Source organism: Pleurodeles waltl, chromosome 8 (assembly GCF_031143425.1).
Source record: "Pleurodeles waltl isolate 20211129_DDA chromosome 8, aPleWal1.hap1.20221129, whole genome shotgun sequence".
NCBI classification, from domain to species: domain Eukaryota; kingdom Metazoa; phylum Chordata; class Amphibia; order Caudata; family Salamandridae; genus Pleurodeles; species Pleurodeles waltl.
In genome coordinates this window covers 542,240,745-542,254,118 of record NC_090447.1, presented here as the reverse complement: position 1 = coordinate 542,254,118, position 13,374 = coordinate 542,240,745, and the positions used below count along the sequence as shown (strand labels likewise).

Genomic DNA, 13,374 nt, shown 5'->3' with positions numbered 1-13,374 from the left:
GTAACTGCTGGCAGGTGCCTACGCTTGGTTTCAGACACAAATTCACGTTAACTTCTCTGTAATCACCACATGAGTAGTTTGAGAGGCCCATACTGCAATGATACAAAACAGCAATTGCAATTCAACACATAGCCTCAGAACAACAACACCTCAAGATAATAAGTCAACAAAAAACATAATACAATAAAATAGTATTGAAGAGCAAAACAATATTACAACATAATAAAATAGATAAATTACCACCACAGAACAATGCACATCAACAATACAGAGCAAGAGTTTCAGAACACCACAACAATTCACTCAGCCAAACGTCCATTCAACTCACACACTCATCCATCTGGTCATTGATGCATTTTCACAATCACCCATCCGCACAACCAGACAAGCAAACTTGTCAAATTGCACTCACATTTGCTTATGAAATTGCCATGCCTATTGGCTTTGTCGATTCTTGTTCTGAACAAGTTATCTTGCTCCTAGTATAATACAATAATTGGTACACCAGCTTAAAAAAGCATAAGGAGAATTCAGTTCACGTTTTTTGTAACTGTTGTGTGAAGTGAAAAGGTGAGAGTTTATATTCCTGAATGTTTCATTTATGTCTTCACAAAATCAACTAGCATTCATAAAGCAAGCTCATTCAGTATGGCTACCTGACTCCTTATGCTTAGTTATTAGCACATAAATTAATGAACATATATTCCCACGATAATATACTTATTTGACATTTCAAAGAGCAAAATGGAACCTCGTAGTTTTTTCTGCAAAAACGTCTAATGTGAAACAAAACATCACAGATCTTCAATGCTTGACGATTCGTGTTACCAAAATAAGCAAGACAGCATCAACTCACCTGTTGGCTTTTGAAGGAGATGGATGCTCGGTGATTGGCTCTTCCCAGGGTGGAAGGGCAAAACTGAACAGGAACATCTATGGCAGAGTGAGGGGCCACCATCAGCTGGGCAAAAATGGGAAAGAAAACAAAAGAACGATTTGTTTTATTTTTTCTGACACAATTCCTATTTTTGTTGCATGTATTTGTTTTGAGCCTAGACTGTGTAATGCCGGGTGTTGAAGGTCAAGTGATGTGTTAAGCAATAGACATGTTCCACCTCAGAATTTATAATTCAATTGTCAAGGCCGATTAGGTCGAGTGCAGCACAATGCATTTAGCTTTAGCCATTACAGGCTTGTTTATTCTCTAGAAAGACTCACCCAGATAGGCCTAAATCTACATCAAAAGCTGACCATAGTGTAACAGTGTATTCCAAACTAAAAGTGAACATAGTGTAACAACACCGTTTTCCCAAACAAAGCTGACTTGCAGTGTAACATTGTATTCCCAAGCAGAGCTAGTGTAACAGTGTATCCCCACACAAAGCTGAGCATTATGCAACACTGTCTTTTCTTGTATCTCTTTCACACACACAGACAGCCTCGTAAAGTGAATGAGCTTGTTGGAAAGCCTGCTGCAGAAAAGCATTAGCTTGATTTAGAACGTCATCTGTGTGAAAACAGCTAAAAAGGCCAACAGCTAGAGAGTACAGAGAGGCTCCTGGCCTCTGCTTTAGACAGTGGAAACATGAGATATGTGTAGCATCAGTGTAGTTTATCTTCGATCAATTTGTGTGCACGAGTTCTATGATACCAATGAATGGTGGACCATGAAAGCAAATCACCTGCAGTACACTTTAACATGCCAGGTACATGAAAATACCTGCATTACATTTTTTGGTGTGAAAACAATCTTCTATTTCTATGGCTCTGCAATGTCCTTTATATTATTCATTATGTATATATATGTGTGTGTATATCGATAGATAGATAGATAGATAGATAGATAGATAGATAGATAGATAGATAGATAGATAGATAGATAGATATGTATATATATATGACAAAATGTTATGCGTTTTAGGATACCAAGCTCCACACAATGACTCCTGGTACCAGAGCTAAGGGAGAATATTCACCAGGGGAAATGGGGCGGAGAGTAGCCAAGCCTTGGACCTGGTGATCCGGATAGAAATAGGAGTGTGAATTGAAACAAAACTTTACCTAAAGTCTAACTGTGTTTACAGTTTGCACAGCTTATATTGTTTTGTGGTTACTGTATTGTCAAAAATAGTGCACACAGAAGTCGTCTAACTAGAAGATACCCAAGGACATATTGGAACACCAAATTTGTCTACTTAGGGTCAGCTCAGGGTGGATGCTACAATTGCTCCATCTCCTTCACATCTTCTCCCCAGATCTCCGAACCACAAGAGAATGAGAAAGAGAGCGAGGACATAAAGGAGGAGGATCTATTACACATGTTTCTCATGCTGACTGACAGGGGTAGGGGTGAATCTGTTGATGCACCCAGAAATGGAGCAGCACCTGCAAGACCATGGCAGCTGGAGCACACAGAGGTAATGCTTAAGCAAGTGTTGCAATGTTATTAGCTGCCAATTATGTGACCAGGTCAGAGGCGAATTCCACTACTGGGTAATGGCCTAAAATGGCCATACATTCCATCCCGTGAAGTAGAGACTGAACAGAACAAAGTCCTACTAGTATCCGTGAAAGCCTGAGATAAACTAAAAAATGGCTGTCTAGATAGTGGCACGTCCCCCCCAATCCAAATAATGCCAATGATGAAGGCCCTTTCTTTTCTGCCTTTCTCCTCTCAAGGAACCACTCGGCCACAAGGGGTAAAATTATAGTCCACGTTCCATGGACCCCCTCAGATTTAATGAGTATCAAGAAACAATTACCCACTATTTAGTAACATTCCACTCAGTTGCAAGAGGAACTGTGGAGTGTGTCTGAACTGTACAGGTACAGTTGGGAAGATGTGAACCAGTTACTGCGATTGATGGTGTTGAGTGTAGTGAGAGGAAGACTGGTGAAGTAAGCGCTACAGCAGAGAGTGGCCCTGGAAATGGAGAACTGGGTTCCATAATGGATGCATTGGTGAACGAGATTTTATATATGTGGAAAGTGAAAAACGACTTGACTAAGATCTCAAAATATAAACAAAATATGGGGGAGGCACCAGCTCATTACTTGGACAGACTTGTTTGAAAGGTATTTGGGCACAGTTCGTCTGACAAATGGCTCATGAAGCTGTAAGTGCAGATTTTGTGTAGGGACTATTGCCAAATAGTTAGCAGTTAGTTGTAGATAATTTGGGGAAAAAATCTGCATTGGACGGCAGAGTAATTCTTTAGATAACAAATGTAAGAGCTCATCAGAGTTCCTCTGCATCTCTCTTCACCTTCTGCCAAAGGATCGACCGATGACTGCTGAGGACGCCTGCAAAACTGCAACAAAGTAGCAAAGACGACTACTGCAACCTTGTATCGCTGATCCTGCCGCCTTCTCGACTGTTTTCCTGGTGGTGCATGCTGTGGGGGTAGTCTGCCTCCTCTCTGCACTAGGAGCTCTGAAGAAATCTCCCGTGGGACGACGGAATCCTCCCCCTGCAACCGCAGGCAACAAAAGACTGCATCACCGGTCCTCTGGGTCCCCTCTCAGCACAACGAGTGTGGTCCCTGGAACTCAGCAACTCTGTCCAAGTGACTCCCACAGTCCAGTTAATCTTCAGTCCAAGTTTGGTGGAGGTAAGTCCTTGCCTCCCCACGCTAGACTGCGTTGCTGGGTACTGCGTGATTTACAGCTGCTCCGGATCCTGTGCACTCTTCCCGGATTTCTTTTGTGCACAGCCAAGCCTGGGTCCCCGACACTCTAACCTGCAGTGCACAACCTCCTGAGTTGTCCTACGGCATCGTGGGATCTCCTTTTGTGACTTCGGGTGAGCTCCGGTTCACTCCTATTCGTAGTGCCTGTTCTGGCACTTCTGCGGGTGCTGCCTGCTTCTGTGAGGGCTCCCTGACATGCTGGGCGCCCCCTCTGTCTCCTCATCCAAGTGGCAACATCCTGGTCCCTCCTGGGCCACAACAGCATCCAAAAACCCTAACATCGACCCTTGCAGCTAGCAAGGCTTGTTTGCGGTCTTTCTGCGTGGGAATACCTCTGCAAGCTTCTTCACGACGTGGGACATCCATCCTCCAAAGGGGAAGTTTCTAGCCCTTGTCGTTCTTGCAGAATCCACAGCTTCTACCATCCGGTGGCAGCTTCTTTGCACCCTCAGCTGGCATTTCCTGGGCATCTGCCCAATCTCAACTTTGTCACGACTTTTGGACTTGATCCCCTTGTTCCACAGGTACTCTCGTCCGGAAATCCACTTTGGTTGCATTGCTGGTGTTGGTCTTCCTTGCAGAATTCCCCTATCACGACTTCTGTGCTCTCTGAGGAATATAGGTGTACTTTACACCTACTTTTCAGGGTCTTGGGGTGGGCTATTTTTCTAACCTCACTGTTTTCTTACAGTTCCAGCGACCCTCTACGAGCTCACATAGGTTTGGTGTCCATACGATATTCGCATTCCACTTTTGGAGTATATGGTTTGTGTTGCCCCTATCCCTATGTGCTCCTATTGCAATCTATTGTGACTATACATTGCTTGCATTACTTCCTTTTGCTATTACTGCATATTTTTGGTATTGTGTACATATATCTTGTGTATATTTGGCATCCTCATACTGATGGTACTCACTGAGATACTTTTGGCATATTTTCATAAAAATAAAGTACCTTTATTTTTAGTATATCTGTGTATTGTGTTTTCTTATGATGTTGTGCATATGACACCAGTGGTATAGTAGGAGCTTTGCATGTCTCCTAGTTCAGCCTAAGCTGCTCTGCTATAGCTACCTTCTATCAGCCTAAGCTGCTAGAAACACCTCTACTACACTAATAAGAGATAACGGGACCTGGTACAGAGTGTAAGTACCCCTTGGTACCCACTACAAGCCAGGCCAGCCTCCTACTTTGGTTGTGCAGCGGTGGGAGAAGTACTTGCAACTACTTACCACTTTGTCATTTTGTACTTTTCATAAGAGAAAAATATACAAAACAAGTTCAGTGTATGTACACCTAACCAAAAAGTTTTGCTTTTCTTCTCTTACTCTATTTGCTAAGTGCTGAAAAGTACCTCTAAACTTTCAAAAAGTTTCTAAAAAGTTGAAAAAGTTTTTTTTCTGTTTCCTTAAAAAGTCCTGAAACATTTTCTTTCTTTTATCTGTCCCTAAACCTTTTTCTATCATGTCTGGTACAGGTCCTACTCTTGATCTGGCCAGCACTGCTTATGATAACCTTAGCTGGAAAGGGTTGAGGAGTCTCTGCATTGATAGAGGTTTAGGGGTAGGGAAGAATCCCTCTAGAGAATTGTTAAATAACATGCTCATTGAAAATGATAAGGCCTTAGCTGGCACATCAGTTGAGAAGTTAGGAGATGGTTCACACTCTGATTCTGGGGCACCCCCAGTAAGAATGTTAGATGGTATCCTTCCCAACTTGCCCCTTAGCAGACCACCTAGCATAACAGGTACTAATGTGAGCTCTCATCACAGTAGGGATGTCATTCCTGCAGGCCAAGTTGTTAGAGTGCCAACTGCTAGGGACAATTCTCCCTCTGTTCATTCACACCATTCTTCTGTGTCAAAGCATGCCCAACCCACCCACCCTGATGACAGAATGTTAGAAAGGGAGCTCAATAGATTGAGAGTGGATGAGTCCAGGCTGAAGCTTAAACAGCAACAGCTGGCTCTAGACAGGGAATCTTTAGACTTAGAAAAAGAAAGACAGAGGTTGGGGTTAGGACCCCATGGTGGCAGCAGCAGTATTCCAGATAGTAATCCTGTGAAAGAGCATGATTCTAGGAATCTTCATAAGATAGTTCCCCCTTACAAGGAGGGGGATGACATTAACAAGTGGTTTGCTGCACTTGAGAGGGCCTGTGTTGATGGCTATCTTTCAGTGGAAAGGGTAGGGATAGGCTCCTTACTGTTAAGGAAAGTGATGCCAATAATTTTACAGTTTTGAAGAATGCACTCTTGGATGGATTTGGCATAACCACTGAACAATACAGGATTAAGTTCAGAGAAACCAGAAAAGAGTCCTCACAAGACTGGGTAGACTTTGTTGACTATTCAGTGAAGGCGTTGGAGGGGTGGTTACATGGCAGTAAAGTTTCTGACTATGAAAGCCTGTATAATCTGATCCTGAGAGAGCATATTCTGAATAACTGTGTGTCTGATTTGTTACACCAATATCTAGTGGACTCAGATCTGACCTCTCCCCAAGAATTGGGAAAGAAGGCAGACAAATGGGTCAGAACAAGAATGAACAGAAAAGTTCATACAGGGGGTGACAAGGATGGCAAGAAGAAGGATGGTAAGTCTTCAGTCAAAGGTGGGGACAAATCTAAAAATGAGTCTTCACCAGGCCCACAAAAACACTCTGGTGGGGGGGGTGGGTCCAAATCCTCTTCTAATCAAGTAAAGAAACCACGGTGCTATTTATGTAAAGTAAAAGGCCATTGGACAACTGATGCCAGTTGTCCAAAGAAAGGCACCAAGCCTCCCACTACCACAACCCCTACTGCTACACCTAGTGCCCCTAGTAATAGCAGTGGTGGTGGGAGCAAACCTACTAATAGCCAAACCAAGGGAGTAGCTGGGCTCACTTTTGGTAATTTAGTTGGGGTTGGTCTTGTTAGGGAGACCACAGACGCCGTGTTAGTCTATGAAGGTGCCATTGATTTGGCCACCTTGGTTGCTTGTCCCCTTAATATGGATAAGTACAAGCAACTTCCCCTAATAAATGGTGTTGAGGTTCAGGCCTACAGGGGCACATGTGCCAGTGTTACCATGGTAATAGAGAAACTGGTATACCCTGAACAACACCTACTTGGTCACCAGTACCAAGTGACTGATGCTCATAACAACACTCTTAGCCACCCCATGGCTGTTGTGAATCTCAACTGTGGGGGGGGGGTAAGGGGGGGTGGAGGGGTTACTGGTCCAAAGAAAGTTGTGGTTGCCTCAGATTTACCTGTAGACTGTCTACTAGGGAACGATTTAGAGACATCAGCTTGGGCAGAAGTGGAGTTGGAGGCTCATGCAGCAATGCTGGGCATTCCTGGGCATATTTTTGCTTTGACCAGGGCTCAGGTCAAAAAGCAAAAAGGACAGGGTGACTTGGATCCTGGAACAATGGACCAAGTGCTCCCTAAAGCTTGGGGTAGTAAAGGTAAATCCCTACCTACTATCCCTCCCTCTACAGATAATTAAACTTCTGACGAAGAAGAATTTCCCCCCTGTGCAGAACCTTCACCAGAGGAGCTGGAAACAGACACTGCTGAGCTTTTGGGAGGAGGGGGGCCTGCCAGGGAGGAGCTGAGTGTGGCACAGCAGACCTGTCCCACATTAGAGGGTCTAAGACAGCAAGCTGTCAAACAGCAAAATGGGGATGTCAGTGACTCACATAGAGTTTACTGGGAGGACAACCTCTTGTATACAGAGGCAAGGGACCCTAAACCTCGAGCAGCCAGGAGATTGGTCATTCCCCTGCAATACAGAAAGTTCCTCCTAACTCTAGCCCACGACATTCCCTTGGCTGGACATCTAGGGCAAATTAAAACATGGGAAAGGCTTGTCCCCCTGTTTCATTGGCCTAGGATGTCAGAGGACACAAAAGATTTTTGTAAGTCCTGTGCCACCTGTCAAGCCAGTGGCAAGACTGGTGGCACCCCAAAGGCTCACCTTATTCCACTGCCTGTGGTTGGGGTCCCCTTTGAAAAGGTAGGGGTTGACATAGTTGGCCCCCTTGACCCTCCTACTGCTTCAGGCAATAGGTTTATCTTGGTGGTAGTGGACCATGCCACCAGATATCCTGAAGCTATTCCTCTAAGGACCACTACAGCTCCTGCAGTGGCAAAAGCCCTCTTGGGAATCTTTTCCAGGGTGGGTTTCCCAAAAGAGGTGGTATCAGACAGGGGTAGCAACTTTATGTCTGCATACTTGAAGGCCATGTGGAAGGAATGTGGTGTAACATACAAATTCACCACACCTTATCATCCACAAACAAATGGACTGGTTGAGAGGTTTAACAAAACTCTCAAAGGAATGATAATGGGACTCCCTGAAAAACTCAGGAGGAGATGGGATGTCCTGTTACCTTGCCTCCTTTTTGCTTACAGGGAGGTACCCAGAAAGGAGAGGGCTTCAGCCCCTTTGAACTCCTATTTGGGCACCCTGTAAGAGGTCCTCTAACACTTGTAAAGGAGGGTTGGGAACAACCTTTAAAAGCTCCTAAGCAAGTCATAGTGGACTTTGTACTTGGCCTAAGATCCAGAATGGCTGAGTATATGAAAAAGGCCAGTAAAAACCTTCAGGCCAGCCAAGAACTCCAAAAGCAATGGCATGACCAGAAGGCTGTTCTGATTCAGTACCAACCAGGACAGAAGGTGTGGGTCTTGGAGCCTGTGGCCCCAAGAGCACTCCAAGACAAATGGAGTGGACCCCACATTATTGTTGAAAAGAAGGGAGAAGTCACCTATTTGGTTGACTTGGGCACTGCCAGGAGTCCCCTTAGGGTGCTCCATGTCAATTGCCTAAAACCCTACTATGACAGGGCTGATCTCACCCTGCTCATGGCAACAGATGAAGGACAGGAAGAAGAGAGTGACCCTCTCCCTGATCTCTTCTCTTCCACAGAACAAGATGCTCTAGTGGAAGGGGTAGTTTTAGCAGATTGTCTTACTGCTGAGCAGAAAGACCACTGCATAAATCTCCTGGGTCAGTTTTCTGAACTCTTTTCTACTGTGCCAGGCACCACCTCTTGGTGTGAGCACACTATAGATACTGGAGACAGCATGCCTGTCAAAAGTAAAATCTATAGGCAGCCTGACCATGTCAGGGACTGCATAAAACAAGAGGTTCAGAAAATGCTTGAACTGGGAGTGGTTGAGCACTCTGAAAGTCCATGGGCCTCTCCTGTGGTGCTTGTACCAAAGCCTCATTCCAAAGATGGAAAAAGGGAAATGAGGTTTTGTGTAGATTACAGAGGTCTCAACCAGGTAACTAAAACTGATGCTCACCCTATACCCAGGGCAGATGAGCTAATAGATACACTGGCATCTGCCAAGTATCTAAGCACCTTTGATTTGACTGCAAGGTATTGGCAGATCAAGTTATCAGAGGATGCTAAAGCAAAAACTGCATTTTTGACTATTGGAGGGCACTACCAATTCACAGTAATGCCCTTTGGTTTGAAAAATGCACCTGCCACTTTTCAGAGGTTGTTGAATACAGTCCTGCAAGGGTTGGAGGCTTTTAGTGCAGCATATCTAGATGATATAGCTGTCTTTAGCTCCACCTGGGATGATCACCTGGTCCACCTATGGAAAGTTTTGGAGGCCCTGCAAAAGGCAGGCCTCACTATCAAGGCTTCAAAGTGCCAGATAGGGCAGGGGAAAGTGGTTTATCTGGGACACCTTGTAGGTGGAGGACAGATTGCACCACTTCAGGGGTAAATCCAAACTATTATAGATTGGGTTCCCCCTACAACTCAGACCCAGGTGAGAGCCTTCTTAGGCCTCACTGGGTATTACAGGAGGTTCATAAAGAACTATGGCTCCATTGCAGCCCCTCTTAATGACCTCACTTCAAAGAAAATGCCTAAAAAGGTATTGTGGACAGCTAGCTGTCAGAAAGCTTTTGAGGAGCTGAAACAGGCCATGTGCACTGCACTGCACCTGTCCTAAAAAGCCCATGTTACTCCAAGAAATTCATTGTTCAAACTGATGCATCTGAATTAGGGGTAGGGGCAGTCTTATCCCAACTCAATTCTGAGGGCCAGGATCAACCTGTTGCTTTTATCAGCAGGAGGTTGATCCCTAGAGAAAAGCGTTGGTCTGCCATAGAGAGGGAGGCCTGTGCTGTGATCTGGGCACTGAAGAAGTTGAGGCCATACCTGTTTGGCACTCACTTCATTGTTCAGACAGACCACAAACCTCTACTTTGGCTAAAACAAATGAAAGGTGAAAACCCAAAATTGTTGAGGTGGTCCATATCTCTACAGGGAATGGACTATACAGTGGAACATAGGCCTGGGAGTACCCACTCCAATGCAGATGGACTCTCCAGATATTTCCACTTAGACAATAAAGACTCATCGGGTCATGGCTAGTCTTATTGTCCTTCGATTTTTGGGGGGGGGGGGGGGGTGTAGGAAAGTACCATTTTGCCTGGCATGTTACCCCCATATTTCACTGTATATATGTTGTTTTAGTGTATATGTCACTCGGACCCTGCCAGCCAGGGCCCCAGTGCTTATAAGTGTGCCCTGTATGTGTTCCCTTTGTGATGACTAACTGTCTCACTGAGGCTCTGCTAACCAGAACCTCAGTGGTTATGCTCTCTCTTTGCTTTCCAAATTGTCACTAACAGGCTAGTGACCAATTTCACCAATTCACATTGGCATACTGGAACACCCTTATAATTCCCTAGTATATGGTACTGAGGTACCCAGGGTATTGGGGTTCCGGGAGATCCCTATGGGCTGCAGCATTTCTTTTGTCACCCATAGGGAGCTCTGACAATTCTTACACAGGCCTGCCACTGCAGCCTGAGTGAAATAGCGTCCACGTTATTTCACAGCCATTTACCACTGCACTTAAGTAACTTATAAGTCACCTATATGTCTAACCTTTACCTGGTAAAGGTTTGGTGCTAAGTTACTTAGTGTGTGGGCACCCTGGCACTAGCCAAGGTGCCCCCACATTGTTCAGGGCAAATTCCCCGGACTTTGTGAGTGCGGGGACACCATTACACGCGTGCACTGTACATAGGTCACTACCTATGTACAGCGTCACAATGGTAACTCCGAACATGGCCATGTAACATGTCTAAGATGATGGAATTGTCACCCCAATGCCATCCTGGCATTGGGGAGACAATTCCATGATCCCGAGTCTCTAGCACAGACCCGGGTACTGCCAAACTACCTTTCCCGGGGTTTCACTGCAGCTGCTGCCAACCCCTCAGACAGGTTTCTGCCCTCCTGGGGTCCAGCCAGGCCTGGCCCAGGAAGGCAGAACAAAGCACTTCCTCAGAGAGAGGGTGTTACACCCTCTCCGTTTGGAAAAAGGTGTCAGGGCTGGGGAGGAGTAGCCTCCCCAGCCTCTGGAAATGCTTTGATGGGCACAGATGGTGCCCATCTCTGCATAAGCCAGTCTACACCAGTTCAGGGATCCCCCAGCCCTGCTCGGCGCGAAACTGGACAAAGGAAAGGGGAGTGACCACTCCCCTGACCTGCACCTCCCAGGGTAGTTGCCCAGAGCTCCTCCAGTGTGCCCCAGACCTCTGCCATCTTGGAAACAGAGGTGCTGCTGGCACACTGGACTGCTCTGAGTGGCCAGTGCCAGCAGGTGACGTCAGAGACTCCTCCTGATAGGCTCTTACCTGTGTTGCTAGCCTATCCTCCTTCCTAGGTACCCAAACCTCCTTTTCTGGCTATTTAGGGTCTCTGCTTTCGGGAATTCTTTAGATAACGAATGCAAGAGGTCATCAGAGTTCCTCTGCATCTCTCTCTTCACCTTCTGCCAAAGGTTCAACCGCTGACTGCTCAGGACGCCTGCAAAACCACAACAAAGTAGCAAAGACGACTACTGCAACCTTGTCTCGCTGATCCTGCCGCCTTCTCAACTGTTTTCCTGGTGGTGCATGCTGTGGGGGTAGTCTGCCTCCTCTCTGCACTAGGAGCTCTGAAGAAATCTCCTGTGGGATGACGGAATCCTCCCCCTGCAACCGCAGGCAACAAAAGACTGCATCACTGGTCCTCTGGGTCCCCTCTCAGCATGACGAGCGTGGTCCCTGGAACTCAGCAACTCTGTCCAAGTGACTCCCACAGTCCAGTGACTCTTCAATCCAAGTTTGGTTGAGGTAAGTTCTTGCCTCCCCACGCTAGACTGCATTGCTGGGTACCACATGATTTGCAGCTGCTCCGGCTCCTGTGCACTCTTCCCGGATTTCCTTTGTGCACAGCCAAGCCTGGGTCCCCGACACTCTAACCTGCAGTGCACAACCTCCCGAGTTGTCCTCCGGCGTTGTGGGATCTCCTTTTGTGACTTCGGGTGAGCTCCGGTTCACTCCTCTTCGAAGTGCCTGTTCCAGCACTTCTGAGGGTGCTGCCTGCTTCTGTGAGGGCTCCCTGACCTGCTGGGCACCCCCTCTGTCTCCTCATCCAAGTGGCGACATCCTGGTCCCTCCTGGGCCACAGCAGCATCCAAAAACCCTAACCGCGACCCTTGCAGCTAGCAAGGCTTGTTTGCGGTCTTTCTGCGTGGGAACACCTCTGCATGCTTCTTCACGACGTGGGACATCCATCCTCCAAAGGTGAAGTTTCTAGCCCTCGTCGTTCTTGCAGAATCCACAGCTTCTACCATCCAGTGGCAGCTTCTTTGCACCCTCAGCTGGCATTTCCTGGGCATCTGCCCAATCTCGACTTTGTCGCGACTTTTGGACTTGGTCCCCTTGTTCCACAGGTACTCTCATCCGGAAATCCACTTTGGTTGCATTGCTGGTCTTCCTTGCAGAATTCCCCTATCACGACTTCTGTGCTCTCTGGGGAATATAGGTGCACTTTACACCTACTTTTCAGGGTCTTGGGGTGGGCTATGGGTGGGCTATTTTTCTAACCCTCACTGTTTTATTACAGTCCCAGTGACCCTCTACGAGCTCACATAGGTTTGGGGTCCATACGTTATTCGCATTCCACTTTTGGAGTATATGGTTTGTGTTGCCCCTATACCTATGTGCTCCTATTGCAATCTATTGTGACTATACATTGCTTGCATTACTTCCTTTTGCTATTACTGCATATTTTTGGTATTGTGTACATATATCTTGTGTATATTTGGCATCCTCATACTGAGGGTACTCACTGAGATACTTTTGGCATATTGTCATAAAAATAAAGTACCTTTATTTTTAGTATATCTGTGTATTGTGTTTTCTTATGATATTGTGCATATGACACCAGTGGTATAGTAGGAGCTTTGCATGTCTCCTAGTACAGCCTAAGTTGCTCTGCTATACCTACCTTCTATCAGCCTAAGCTGCTAGAAACACCTTTACTACACTGGACCTGGTACAGAGTGTAATTACCCCTTGGTACCCACTACAAGCCAGGCCAGCCTCCTACACTCGCCACATATTTCATTATGCTATAATATATCCAGTATCTGTGTGAAGAGAAATGATTATATGCAGAATATTCATAAAAAGAAGTTTGTGAAAACACAGTAGACTAATGTCCATGCATACACTGTATTGTATGCAGCTGGAAAGTAATCACTTTGTTCTGTTTCTGTTTTATGCTTCACTGTGTTCACTGACAACTTTGTTAATACTAAGAATGTCAATCTGCATAATGATACATTCACATATAAAAATAAAATCGCATCACTATTAATAAATT

At 45.8% G+C, this 13,374-nt stretch overlaps 1 protein-coding gene across 1 annotated transcript in view; it reads right to left on the bottom strand.

Moving 5' to 3' along the window:
- CFAP47 (cilia and flagella associated protein 47) overlaps nucleotides 1-13,374 on the bottom strand; it is a 2,216,809-nt gene that overhangs the window by 613,941 nt on the left and 1,589,494 nt on the right. The window contains exon 55 of the mRNA XM_069204610.1: nucleotides 857-961. Within this exon, the coding sequence (XP_069060711.1) occupies nucleotides 857-961 (105 nt within the window). The remainder of the gene's footprint in view (nucleotides 1-856; nucleotides 962-13,374) is intronic.